At 43.0% G+C, this 14,379-nt stretch overlaps 1 protein-coding gene across 2 annotated transcripts in view; it reads right to left on the bottom strand.

Moving 5' to 3' along the window:
• The window catches only part of ARHGAP36 (Rho GTPase activating protein 36), a 30,127-nt gene that overhangs the window by 1,160 nt on the left and 14,588 nt on the right, over positions 1 to 14,379 (bottom strand). Inside the window, exons 2-11 of one of the 2 annotated variants that reach the window (XM_054576966.1) lie at positions 5,612 to 5,770; positions 4,341 to 4,406; positions 3,586 to 3,830; positions 3,201 to 3,393; positions 2,931 to 2,986; positions 2,573 to 2,723; positions 1,963 to 2,111; positions 1,610 to 1,786; positions 1,246 to 1,343; positions 1,002 to 1,108 (exon numbers count right to left, since the gene is read on the bottom strand). In XM_054576966.1, coding sequence (XP_054432941.1) covers positions 1,002 to 1,108; positions 1,246 to 1,343; positions 1,610 to 1,786; positions 1,963 to 2,111; positions 2,573 to 2,723; positions 2,931 to 2,986; positions 3,201 to 3,393; positions 3,586 to 3,830; positions 4,341 to 4,406; positions 5,612 to 5,770 — 1,401 coding nt within the window. Of the gene's footprint in view, positions 1 to 1,001; positions 1,109 to 1,245; positions 1,344 to 1,609; positions 1,787 to 1,962; positions 2,112 to 2,572; positions 2,724 to 2,930; positions 2,987 to 3,200; positions 3,394 to 3,585; positions 3,831 to 4,340; positions 4,407 to 5,611; positions 5,865 to 14,379 lie in introns of those variants that run through there. The other variant, XM_054576965.1, reaches the window with a different exon arrangement.

The following is a 14,379-nucleotide window of genomic DNA, read 5'->3' as shown; positions in this document are numbered from 1 at the left end:
TGCTTCTCCAGAACCTGCAATTCCATTAAATTCTGGAGTTTCTTCATAATCTGGAATTTCTTCAGTGTCTGAAGTTTCTTCATCATTTGGAATTCCATCAAGAGCTGGGACCTCTTCAAGATTGGGATCTTCTTCAGAGTCTGAGAGTCCGTTAACCTCTGGGGATTCTTCATGATTTGGAATTTCATGACCACCAGGGGCTTCTTCAGGGCTTGGGATCACATGAAGAGCTGGGACTTCTTCAAAATCAAGGTCTTCATCAGAATCTGAAATCCCATTGACTTCTGCGACTTCTTCATGGTCTGAAATTTCTTCAGAATTTGAGGCTTCATTATTTGGGATTTCATCAAGAGCTGGAACTTCTTCAAAATTGGGATCTTCTTCAGAATCTGAGTTTTCATCATTATCTGAGGCATCTGTATTGTCTGGGATTGCATCAAGATAGGAAACTTCTGCAAGGTCAAGACTTTGGTAGTTTTCAAAATGTGGTCCTTCTCCAAGATTGTGGTTTGGGATTTCTCCAGGGTTCAGGATTTCTTGCACATCTGGGGCTCCTTCAGGGTCTGGGACCATATCAAAATATGGTATTTCTTCAAAGTCTGGGATTTCAATTAGCTCTGGAATTTCATCATCAGGATCTAGAATATCCTCAAGGGGAGGAAGATCATCAAAATTCACTGTGTCATCATCATCATCATTGTTGTTGTCATTATCATCTTCTTCATCAAGCTCTGGTATGTCTTCAAGAATTGGACCTTGAATATCAAGGTCATTTGGGATCTCGAGACCTTGGACTTCCTCAAAGACTACTCCTTGATTGAGATATTCAAATACCAGCTCTTCATTAACTGTCACATCTTCCTCAGAGGACTCATCTTCCTCAAGGGGCTCATCTTCAGCAAGGACCTGGCCTTCAGGAAGGGCCTGACCTTCACCAAGGGACTGACCTTCAGCAAGGGCCTGACTTTCAGCAAGGGTTTGATCTCCAGCAGGGAACTGACCTTCATCAAAGGGCTTGCTTTGACCAAGGACAGCAGCACGGGCTTCAGCGGAGCTTTCCACCGGATCAGAAAGTAAAGCATCCTCTTCCATCTTTATACGTGCACTCCTGGATGAGAATGAATTAGAAAAAACAAATCAGTTTGTATACTTAAACTGATTAACAAAAAAGATAATCTGGCATTAGAAACCCCCATAAAAGATTCTGCTTCAGGTTGAGCATAAACAAACTGAGAGAACACTCACTGGATCTTCCTCAAATTCCTGCGTCTGATAAAATCAAGGGCTTCAGGACTGGATTTCCACACACGCTTAGCAACCTGCCTCTGAATATGGGGAGGCACCTGGGGGTAAAATTAGCAATGTTAGCCTTTATTATAGTATAATAATAATTGTATAATTATTATTATACAACTTTTTATATTTTATACTCATTTCTATCAGTTACCCAAGAATGAAGGCACCATGACCAGCTAATGTGAGAAGGATTTATAGATTAGGGGATTTTGCTGTACCTTTAGTTACCCTCAGGGATATATGTACAACTTCTCCCTGCCTTATGAACAGGAAAGAGAGCTATGAAATAATTGTGTCCAAAATTTCCACCTACCTGGAAGAGGATATCCCAGTTATCAATCATGGCACGGACCACATTGACAGAAGCAACATAGTGGTCAATCCCCAGTCTTGTTTTCCTGGATTCCCTCTTGGCAAATTTCCCCTTCTTCAGGAGAGCAGATCCAAACACCAAGGCCAAATTGGTGGATGTCATTCGGTTGCCAGAAACCTAGGTAAAAGAAAGCAGAAAGTGGTTGATTCTGAGGTAATAACAGAAGTTATACAAATGAAAATATTTTATTCTTATTCCCCTTCTCCTTCTGTCTCTCTGGCTCTGTCTCTCTAAGATACTCTCACATATGTCCCCAGCCACAGCCCTCACTACTCTTTCCCAGAGCTTTTTACCAACTGTCCATCAATGCCAATGGAGTCCTCGCAGTTCTCAGTAATTTTATGCAAGGCCTTCAGCAGACGCTCCAGGGTGTCACTGTGGCAAGGTGGCATCAGGTAAACCAGCAATTGCAAGGCAGAGAGCTGATCCTGAGGCTTCAGAGCTAGAGGAAGGAAAACAAGGGTCAGCTCAGAAGGCTAGCCTTGGCAACAGCCCAATACCAGAATAAATGTGATTCTGCTTGAAAATCACTGAAGGCTATGGAGAAAATCCCCAGTCGCCTTTCCTTTGCTTATTCCCGTAACAGTTGAGCCCAGAAGCCCTAAAAGCAAGAAGGGTTCTCATCAAAATTGAACCCCTTCTGCAGAAAATAGGTTCTTTTTGAACCTGAGAAGACATACAGAGCTTCAAGAAGCTCTGGAGAAATTTCCAAATGGCAGATTTATAATGAAATATCATGAGGTACAAGGAAAGAAGTCTGAAGAGATGTTTTCATCTTTAGATGTTTATTCTGCTTTAATTCCTTGGGGTCCTGCAGTCTGAGCTCTGTCCCTAAACCCCCATACTTCCTGTACTATTTCCTTTCTTTGCCCAACAAGGAAGAAGGGAGAGCAGAAGACTCACTTGCTGTTAGGAGGAAGGACATGTACAGATCATCTGGCAGCAGAGAGTCCTTCATGTCACGGAAAAACTCTTTGAGGAGTGCAGCAACATCATGCACATTCTGAGTGTCATCCAACACTACATCCAGACCTTGATCAAATTCTTCACGGAGCTATAAAAAGGGAGAGAATACATGGAATGTCTGCCTTGCCCACCACAGGCTCCCTCCTAGTCATTACTGTAATAAGTCTCTGGCTTCAGTGGAGGTAGCTGGTAATTCCATGTGCCAGTTACAGGAAACTCCCCTCAGGATTATGGGGGAGAGCCCACCTCACCTGCTTTCTCTCAAAGAACAAAAGTGTAAACAAAGCCAGTTTACCTCACGCACTCTCTCCTCAGAATATTCCAGGGTGAAAATCCCCACTGTGCTTAAGCCTGAAAGAAAAGATCAGGTATGCTAAGAATCTCTGGTCCTTTTCCCCAAGGGCATTTCCCTTCTCCTCCTAGCTGCAGGCATCCCCCAACTGGAGGCAGGAAAATGTTCTAAACCCTTCATCCTGCAATCCCTTCTCTCTCCCCATTTCTACATCATTATTTCTCATTAAATTGCCTTCTACCTTGATTTAAGCATCATTTTCAGCCCCCTTACCATGTTTCTCAATGAAGTTGCAGCAAACCTCAACAACCTGGGGAATTTGTTTAGCAATCGGATTGAGGCTCATTTTCCTTTTGGATCCGAGTAGTCTCTGGCCAATTGGAAAGGAAATTCTGGAAAGTTGCAGGGTCTGAAGCAGCAGGGCCCCATCCTCCAGTTCAGCAAGGCTATCCACAGACACTGCACCCTGTGGAGAAACCTTCCTGAGTATTGCATCACTTTCCTAACAGGAGACATTCTTTCTGTGGCAAGCAAAGTACCCCTCTCCAACATGTTCTGTTCAGCTCCCCATCCCTCTGAGGACACAGGCCTCTTCCGCCCCACATCCCTGAACACCTCAGAAAGGTCCCCTGTCTGCACCCTGGAGGGTTTAACTCACTCGACGTCCACGGCGAGTGAACTCTCGGGGCAAGGAGGGCTCATCCCGTCTGCGATTGAAAAAGCGCCTGATGCGGCCAAACATCCTTTGCACTACGTTTCCCCGACGACGGCCTGCAGCCTGACCGGTAGATTCTTCAATCTGCATCGCAGCTTTTAGTTCAAGATGCTTGCCGCGGGTAAGCTCATTCACAAGCACCTCTTCCAAGCGAATACCAAAAGTCTTGAGTGATTCGACCGAGGAGTCTGGGAGAGAAAGAATGAAAAACGTCAAGCCTCTGCAACGCTTAAATCAGAAGGAACTGAAGGGGCTGTAGCACTCTTCTAAGCAACCTCCCACAGCCAACCCCCACCCCTCCAGACCCGCAGCACCCCTCCCTGGGGAGTGAGCCAAAAAGACCCTGCAGTGGTTTGGCTGAAGGACTCGGCTTCACACAACTACCCCAAGGGAGTTCAAGTTCCCTGCCTTAAGTCCTGCAAGGGAGTGACTACCTTGAAGCAACTAGGACAGTTTCTTCTGAGCGCTCAGTCTGGGGTGGATCCTAAGCAGGAAGGCTTAGGCAAATCTGATGGGACCGCCTCGAGTGCGCCTGCGGTTAGCATTTCCTGCAATCATCCCCTTTGGGGTTTCTGGGAGGGGGAGTGAGTGCCTCCAGGGGTAGTGGGCACCACCCAGTCTTCCAGTAGCCAGGGACACAATACAGGAGGGGTGCAGCATCCCATTTCTTTCCTAAGGAAAGTACAAGAGCTCCTCACCCCTCTGTTGTCCTCTAAGAATCAGAAACCACTTCTCCAAGGTGTTTGGACTGTCAATAGGCAGAGCTATGGGAAGTAAAAAGAAAAAACATGCACACTCACACAAATAGGATTTAATAGGTGACTAAAGCATCTCAATGCACTGATCAGCAGGAATTGGGGGCGGGGCGGTAAACGGCTCTGTCTAGCCTGCGAAATGTTTTTGCTTTCTCTCAGCCTCAGTTTCCCCGTTTAACAATGGGACTAATCCTATCTACCACGTATGAGACTACAAGAATTTAACCAAACCATACAATGTTAGGCACTGTGTGCCCACGCACCAGTAGTAGCTCAGCACAATGCTTAAAACGTAAATTCCAGGACTCCAAACGTTGGGACAGTGCAACAGGCGAAGGGAAAAGCTCTGTTTGCAGCACCTCCGCGAGTAGGAGACGCCAAGTTATTGCGGACACCAAAAACTGGTTCACACCAGTGATGCCTTTTGGTCTACGCGCTGCGGCGGGAGGAGCAGCAACTCACGCTGTCCCCACGCTCTGACCCCCGCAACGGCTGCTGCCTGCGGAGTCTACTCTCCCTTTGCTTCGCTACTTTCCGGCTGCGTCCGCTGTGCCCAGTTGACTAACGTACTGCCCCTGCACTTCTCATTACTGCAGGAGCGCCCCTCAGCTCGTGCGACCCCCTCCCGCTTACCTTCAACTGCTAATCTGAGCCCAAACCCGTAAGAGCCCTGGCACACTCAAACTCGTCCAGTGCTGGGTCCCGCTCGCTCCCCTGCAGCCAGAGGAACAGGGCTGCTATCTCAGTGTACCTCCCACCATTGCTTTCTGCTAGGATTGGTGTGTGTCTCTCACTGTCTCACTGTCTTTCTTACTCTGTCTCTCAACTACTCTGTCTCGGTCTATCCCAGTCCTCTCTCAGAGTGTCCCTCTGTGCCTCCCTTCAGCTCTGACTCCTTCTCGAACCGCACCTGGTGCATCTGTCTCTTCACCTGTCCTCTGTCAACTTGTCTGTCCCTGACATCTGCCTGTTGGGCTTGCTGCCTCAAACTCCCAGCCTTTGACCCAACTCGAGTCATCTTTACCTCTCTTACAATTCAACAAACACCCTTCAACTCTCGCTTCCTCAGTTTTCAGGGTGCCAGGAGAATCGACCAGGTCTGAGACCAGTTTCTTGCCCCTGCTACCCTTCTGGACCTCCAACTCACCCCCATCCCGCCCCGGAGAGTCCGCTCTCCAGAGAGCGAGTACGCCACACTCCAAGATACTGCTCACCTCGGTCAGGTTTAAATTCAGGGAGGAAATGTCTGGCCACGAGTTCGTGGTAAGCAGTCTCTTGCAGCTTCAAACGCTCCAGCTCCGAGAGGCTGTGTATTGATATCATCTTCGTCCTGCGCTCCGGGTTGTGTCCTGGGGCTCCTCCCAGGACGTTCACTAAAAAAATGAATGCACACAACAACAGCAAAAGGGGCATGATTCTGGGGCACCGTGTCCTTGCTGCCTTCAGAAAAGGAATGCAGCCACCCATTCTGGAATCGGATGATTATCAAAGCTGCATCATCCAATTGTCACTGGACCTGGTGTAGGGAACTATGGGGTGGGGGGAGGCTGGTAGGGGAGGAGGGAAAACTGGGAGGCGGCTTCACCCTTAAGCAGAGCTGCCTCTGGTTGCCTATTAAGAAAAAAAAATCCAACTTAAAAAGAAATCATCCCTGCACCTACAGTCCAGAAAAGAGAATACTTAATTAGGCAAAAGGAAAAAAAAGAAAGAAAAGAAAAAGACCAGGACAAAGAAAATAAAACCAACCTTAGAATTTTAAAATGCACATTGAAACAAGAATAAGGTAATATTTTCCATTAATTAGAACATTGATGAAGTTTATTTTTATTTTTTAATGACAATACTCGATGCTGTCCAGGTTGGGTGAAAATAGCATATCCATCTAAGTTAGGAACTCTGTAAATCTGTACAATTCTTCCAGAAAGCAAATTGGACACCTGAGTTTGAGCCAAAAATCATCCCCAGGCCCTTTGACCCAATAATTTCCCTTCTAGGAATCTATCCTAATAGAATCTTCTTATAGACAGGAAAAAAATAATATTTAAATGAGCCATAACCGTAAAAAATTAAGGGCAAAAAAGGCTAACCCAGCAATGAGACTAATTTTATAAATTATGGAATGGTTACAGTATGGAAATTTATACAATCATTAAAAGAATGTTTTTGTTTATTTTTCCTTTTTATTGAATGTATTCGGGTGATATTGGTTAATAAAATGATATAGGTGTCAGGTGTACAATTTTATAATACATCATCTGTATATCGTATTGTGTATTCACTACCCCAAGTCAAGTCTCCTTCCATCACCATTTATCTTTTTTTTTTTACCCTCTTCTATCTCCTCACATTTCTTTTTCCCTCTGGTAATCACCAAAAATGATGTTTACAAAGAGCTCTTAAACCACAAATACAAAATACAGAACTGTATTAATTATGATAACAACTATATGAAGAAAAGCATGCATGAAAATAATACCAAGAGAAATGCACTCAAATACTAACAGTATCTGTATTAAGTGTAGGATTTTGTTTGTATTTTGCCTTCTATTTACCAAAAAGTGTGCAACTTGATTATATTTTTTATGAAAAAGGCACGCATTTGTACCAAAATAAATGAGCATCATTTCCAAGACATTTATAAGGAGATTCCTTATATAGGATTTGTGATTAGAGTGAAGTTTATCTTAGTGCACTGGCTAACCTGTCACTTCTCCATGGTGCCCACTCCCAGGATGCTTAGATTCCCCCAGTGGGGATCTCCCTGGACCTCACACAGCATCCTTTTGTGCACACCCCCACCTCTATTATTCCTTTATTATTTCACTTATTTATAAAAAAGAAACCTGTATTAAATGCCCATTTTGTACCAGGCACTAAAGATTCAAATATGAGCAAGATAATACCAGTCCTTTCATAAAGGATTTAACTGTGCAGTGAAAGAGATACACAGGTTAGCAACAATTTATAAAACCTTGTGATAAATCAATCAGCCAAGATATAAACAAAGTACTGTGAGAACAGAAAGGAGAAAACGTCTAAGTCTGCCTGGAGACAGGGAGGGGGGAGAGTCCAGAAAGAGAGAACAGCTTGTGCAAAGGCAAGGAGATGAGAACGGAGAGAGGTTGTTATATTCTTAAAGCTGTATAAAGGAGATGGAAGGAGATAATTCTGGATAGGCAAGGGTGAGATCATGAATGTCCCTGTTAACCATGTTAAGGAGCTAGAATTTCTCCTGAAGGCAATAGGGGACTACTGCAGGGTTGTAAGTGGGGAGTGGCAGAGACAGAGCTGCAGCTTGGAAAAATCACATAGAGTAGTGAAAAGCCTGGTTTGGGTAGAGAGTTTGAAGTAGGTAGATCAGCCAAGGGGCAAGAGATGCTAACACAAGTTTGTGTCACTAGAGTTGGAGCAGAGGCTGGATTTTATGTGTAGGATTGACAGGACTTAGGGGAATTTTTTATTGTAATTGAAAAGAAAGGATTTAAGATAGCTCTGAGGTTTACAACTTGGGTGAGTGTGTGCGTGCTGGTTCCTGACAGAGAAAATAATTTGGAACATGGGAAACTAAACCTTTTAACAAGAAGGAAAGTTGTCACAGGCCTCTCTTCTGAGCTTCTCTTTCCCATGGACTTTTACGATAATATTATATATATTATTGGGATAGGACTTAAATTTCAAAGATCAGGTAATGTTGCTTTGCCAAGGGAAAGGTAGGTAGGACTTTGTCAATCATCCTACATAACTGAGTTTTATCCAACAAAAATATGACCTTATTTTTGTTTCCAAAATTATCTTTTGCCCACTTTTCTTAAGGGTCAAAGCCACAGATGTCCGAAATAAATGCTGGCCGGATAAGTAAAGTGAAGTATGAGAAAAGATGAGATGTCTTTCTATAGATTTTGAACTGAGTTAAGAGGAAAAACCTTATCGTGTTTTTTTTAAAGGTCCTTCAACTTCAAAGCACCATCTCCTCAACCCAAAGAGAATACCTAAGCCCAACCAACAAAGTGCATTCACAAAATGACCATTTTAACCAAAAGCACATGCATATAACCTAATCTCAGTCCCTGAGTAAGCCTGCAGCAATCCCCCAATCACAATTGCAGGTCCAAAACCAGTAAACCTGGGGTCTCATCCTGACACACAAAACTTAAATCTGGCTTCATTTTTCTAACAGAGCTCCCCCTCTCCCCTTGTCCCAATTCAGACATTGTTGTACCTGTTTTGGAGTTGCAGCTATTTCTTCTTGCCGAGGCTTACCACATCTGGTTATCCAGAGAGTATAGCTGGTTCTTTCTCCCAAAAATCAAAACAAAAATCAATCCCTCTCCCCTCATTCAAATAAGGTAAGAACAACCTCAAAACAACACCAGAGACAGAGAGAGAGAGAGAGAAAGAGAGAGAGAGAGAGAAGCTTTTGAGAGATGAGTCAGCCTAAATGCTTACAATTCCAAAAGAAATCAAAGGCCTTAGAATAAACCGTTTGTCATTGCCTCCTGCTCAAAGATACACGGCTAAACTTAAGAGCAATCATATGCTGCAGTTCTGCCAGCAAAAGTGACACTGTCTTGCTTACCTTCAACCCTCCCAAGACACCAGAATAATACATGACAGAAGCAAAAATCAGGAAGGCCAATATGCCCAGAAAAAAAGAAGATGGGTAGAGTTTTGGGAGGGGGGCAGTAAACACACTTCAACACTATGAAAGAGGTATGTAACAGGTTCTTGAAATCTGAATATTTACCCTTAGGCCTGACTTTCCAAGCTGAACACAAAAGGAGGTTCCTTATAGGAAATAGGGTACCAAGGGACCTCTTGCTCCAAAAGGTCTTCTCCTTCCCCTTGTAACATGGTGCTGGCCTGAGGTGACCATGACATCAAAAATATACTCAAGACAAAAGATGAAAGCAAGTCCTCTTTTGCAAAAACAATATCTTTAGACACATAGCTGTAATGGACACTGGAGTTGGAGCTAACTAGAACTGAGTTCAAAGTCAAGCTTTATTGATTTCCTAGCTGTGTGACCTTAAGATAGTTGAATTTTCTGAGCCTCAGTAGCTTTCTCTATAATATGGGGAAATGATGCAATACCCATTTCAGTAATTGTGTGAGAATCAAATGAATAATGTGTGTGTGATATTTAACATTGGTTTTTAATAAACATGTGGATATTGAAGGTATTTTGCAGAGGGCCTGACTTTACAGGAAAATAACAGGTTTCAAAAGCAATCACATAAAATTAGAATTTGTATAAATGCAAGCAAGGACTTACACTGCTCTATCTCTGCTAAATTTGAATTAAATTAAAACAGGTAAAGAGTTCTTGAGAGATTTTTGGGAACAGAAATCTTCCTTCTTCAATTTCTAATGGCATCAGGGCCATCACCTAGTCCAAAGTTTCCATTCTACAGTTCAGAAAACTGAAGCTTAGATAGGAACAGGGGTTTGCCCAAGGTCACACAGAAGTTTAAAAGCAGAGCCTAGACAAGAATCTAGTTCTTCTCAATCCTAGGGCTCTTTCTTCTGTCCCATCCACTTTTTATCTTACTAGCTGTAAAATAATGCATAGATAAATAATTTAAATCAAAAGAATGGACACATAATCAAAGCCTGATTCCATAATCCAGAGGATGTCATATCCAAAGGCAGACAGCCACCACACATTATAACTTCTTTGTAAAATAAGTACAGTCATCATTCTATAGAACATGGGATGCTCTTTTAAAATTTTATTAACTAAAGAAAGAATAAAGTTCAGGATAGTGAAACTCAACCATTGTGCTATAAACACCCCAAAGGATAGTATACCAGGTGTGTCCAAACGTTTGGTGTCTCTGGGCCACACTGGAAAAAGAAGAGCTGTTTTGGGCCACTCATTAAATATGTTGCAACACGTAATCACAAAAAAAAATCTCATAATGTTTTACATAGATTTACAATTTTGTGTTGGGCTGCATTCATAGCCATCCTGGGCTGCATGCGGCCCATGGCCACAGGTTGGACACCCCTGGAAACAAAGTGATGTGATATCAACTGCAACAAGATATAGATATTTTCACTATTATCTGCAGTATATGTTAGAATGTAGAATAGTACTGGCATTACAAGCTGTCACTGTTTAATCTTTTTTTCTTCCTTTTGATTGCTGCTTCTATTATGTTGTGGCAGAAAAAGTAAAAAGTAAGATGTTCCATCAATAAGAGGTAAACAATTTTTAAATGTCTCATTTGTCTCGTGCTTTTCATTTTTTCAAAAACTTTCCATATGTCCATTATTTCCAGACCCTAGCACACAGTAGGTGTTCAATAATTGCTTGTTGGGAGAATCACAGGATTATAAACTTTGAGGATTTTGAGAGACTACAAAAGTCTTGTAACTAAAATATTCATAATTCATGAATAAATGAATCATGCCACTTTATTCTCACAACAACTCCTGGGAAGGAGGTATGTTGGGTGATATGTTTCCAAATTTTACAGATAATAACCAACTAGGGCTCTGGAGAGGCTGTGACTTACCTTAAGTTGCACAAAAATGCCATGGAGAAATATGATTTGGGAAGCAGATGTCCTTACCTATACTTGCTCTAGCTTTGCCCTTCCCACCAAACCATGGTATTTATTGGTATGCATCATGAACGTTTACTTTCTAGAACTGGGATAGTCCAAGTCAAGACTACCTTCTTTCCTGAGGAGGTGGCTGGATTTTTGAGATCTTGATTATACACATTATTCTTGGAAAATGTAAATGAGGGTAGATGATTGATAGATTAGATTGAATGATAAAGTAGATAGATAAGATAGGTGATGATCATGATATTAGGTGGATAGGGAGATAGGCCTACAGATAGATATAAAGATACAGATACATATGGTTTTGAAAAAGACTTTTATGAAAGATACAGGAGAAGAGTGAATAGAGGATAAAGGAACCAAAAGTCCTATGTATACCTCCCACAACATCCCTCACTCCAGCCCACACTCAAGTTGACAGCATGACATCTTGTAAAGGTCCAAAGGTGTGGATTAAAATTTGGGTTCAAATCCCAGTTTCACTGCATGTAAGTTCACACATTCACCAACCAAGTGACTTGGAATAAATTATTTCACTTTTCTGAGTCTCAGTTCCATCACCTTAAAAATAAGAATCATGATACCTATTAGGTAAGGCTGTAGTAAAGACTAAATAAAAGACAGGGTGGAATGAAAGAATCTTCCAAATGGTACAGTGCTGTACCAAGGTGAGAAATTGCCCTACAAAACACCTGACAGTCAAATTTGAGAAGAAGAATGAGCAAAAGTGCTAATATCTGGAAAGAGTCAGATAGTGCCTCCATTGAAGAATGCCTTTGCACCATCCTTTGAAGGTATTCATCTATCTCTTGTTAGGAGGATAAGTTGAACTGTTCTTTCACTGGGTCTTTCATAATCAGATATTCAAGGAAGCTTAGCTTGGGGCTGGGGGAATTAGTCTAGGCTGTGAAATGTAGAAAAAAGTAAACTAGTCCACAGAAGAGATTTAGTCCCTACCTTTGGCTTCCTCAGTACAGTGTGCAAGACATCCATGTCAAGAATGGTGGAGGAAAGGGGGAAGCCATCTGTAGTGGAAAGCCCCAGTTCCTGTCCTTGAGACTTTACAACCTAGTTGGAGGTCACATAAATATCAACAGTCTGAAAGGCTGTCAAGAAAGGCCCTTGGCCCCCACCTCTTTCCCTTGCCCCCTCCCACCTTCCCTCCCTCAGCTCTTCCCCTTTGGTTTTGTCCATGAGTCCTTGCTATATGTTCCTTGACTTTCCCCTTAGAGGTGGGGAGAAGGCAGAGACAAATGTATTTAAAAAGTAAATAAATTAATTAAAAACAAAAAAGAAAGGCCCTTGGGTATAACATCATCCTTCCATGAACTAATTTAAATACGTTTCCTCTCCTTTGTTCACTTTAGAAATATTAAGAATTTACTATTTCCTGAATTCCACCTGCTCTGAGCAGACCCTTACTCAGTTGTAGGTTTTCAGCATGCCCTCAGTAAACTCTGATTCATTTTTTCCCATATTCACACCTCCTCTACCCCTGTAAACTCCTCTCTTTAAGGTACACTCCCTTTAAGATGCACACAATCCCTCACAGACATCCGTGCACACATGTATTCTCATGCTTTCTCACATATGTATTTTTACAGAGAGATAATAGATCTCTCTAATGTATTTAGAACAACAGGGATAAAAAGGTAAATGAGACTCTGTATTAAAGGGAGGACTGTCAAGCATTTCCGCCCCCCCCATCACAGCTAGAGCTTGTAGAGAGTGGACATGAGAAAGAAAGGATCAATGGGGACACTCCCCTAAACCATCTAGACAGATGACTAGCAAGAAAACCTTCAGAATTAAGTTGTTCTCAGAAATTGTGCTGAGAGTTACTCCTCCTCCATCTTTGTCTCCCCACCCCCTTCTGCTTTTCTTCTCCTACGAATTGTATCTTCCACAACAAGCATCCAATTTCCTGCCAGTTTTCTTTTTCAAAATCTTGTCTGACTAGCTGTCAGAGGGAATTGGGGCTGCGGGAGATATTTAACTGGTAGTTTTCATGATAGAATGGTGTTTTAAAACTACATTAAAATACCAATATTTCTAAAAACATTAATTCCTGTCTGTCTAACTATCTATCCCTCTTCAAAATTAGTCTACTGTCTTGGCTCTGATGCAGAGAAAAAAGCCTTAGACCAGGAGTCAGAAGGCCTGTCTAGTTACTAAGCAGCTGAGTGGCCCTAGGCAAGTCAGTGACTATCTCCAAGCCCTAAACACAATCAGGGTAATTTATCACTATTCTGCTTATCTAAGAACAAGGCAGAGACACAGTGCTCACATCTGTAGAATGCTTGACTCTTCTACAGGACTTAGCCAACTTTAGGACACCGAGTCACACTCCCTCTTTCCACAACTGGAAAGGGAGCACCCCTCATCTCTGAAGGCCTAAAGGGCTCCAGAGTGGAGGAATCTTAAGCAGGTCTCCCCTCCCTCTTTACTAGAACTCCAGTCCAACTCAGCAGCCTGCCCTAGACTTTGAGCTCAGTGACAGTGACTGTGGTAACAGGAGGGGATGGGTAGGGGGCCAGGGGCGAGAGGGGTGGGAACCCACTGGCAGCTTACTTTGCACCCTCAATCTAAAAGGGTAGTCTTGGGCCCCTGGCTGCCCCTGTGCTGCAAAGCATGGCCTTCAGGCTGGGCTCAGTCACATGAGAACTGCCCCTAACTAGGTAGAGAGAGCGCAGAACCTGCAAAGTTAAACAAAGCCACATGGCTCACAAAGACAACTCTTTGAGCCTACCCACACAGAAAATTTAAAAAATCAAATCTTTTGTGTGCATGAAAACCTGGGAAACTTGTTTAGCACTCCCAGGGCTTCCTCTTCCTCTAACCTCTGCACCAATCTCACATCTGCTTGGAATGCACTCATTTCCCACTCTAGCCCCTCAATGGGCTGCACTCAGATGTCTACAGCTCTGCCCCTGTACTACCTCTTCGCGACTCTCCTGGTCTGGCCAGGGAATAAATGGCGGCGTGACCTGCTGCTCAGTCCTGCGTTGCAGCCAGGGCCTGTCCTGGGACTAGCTGCAAGCACTGCTAGTGCTTAGCTCTGCTGCTCGTATTCTCCAACTCCCTGTAAAGGCTTCTGCGGAGGGACAGGGGCTGATTCATAGCAATTTTCCACATAGCAGCTAGCTCAGTGCCTTATGTATACCTATTTGTTAAATTCCCTTGGCTACTCCCACTGCTTCTCATTGCACCCCATAATTTTTCTTCCTTTATTTAAAGTTGATCTCTCCTTCAAGATTCAGCCCAAGAGTGTGTTCTTCTCAACCTCTGTGTTCTGACTTTCCTCTCCCCTGGCCATGCTACCCAATCTCACATTATGGGTAAAGGAAAGGCAAACCTGGATGTTCAGGTGGCTAAGAAACTTACCAAAGGACTCAGAGCTAATTAGTGGC

This window comes from Pteronotus mesoamericanus, unplaced genomic scaffold (assembly GCF_021234165.1).
Source record: "Pteronotus mesoamericanus isolate MK-2021 breed Mesoamerican mustached bat unplaced genomic scaffold, CSHL_Meso_final contig_40, whole genome shotgun sequence".
Taxonomy (NCBI): Eukaryota; Metazoa; Chordata; class Mammalia; order Chiroptera; family Mormoopidae; genus Pteronotus; species Pteronotus mesoamericanus.
This window is presented reverse-complemented; position numbering and strand designations above follow the sequence as displayed.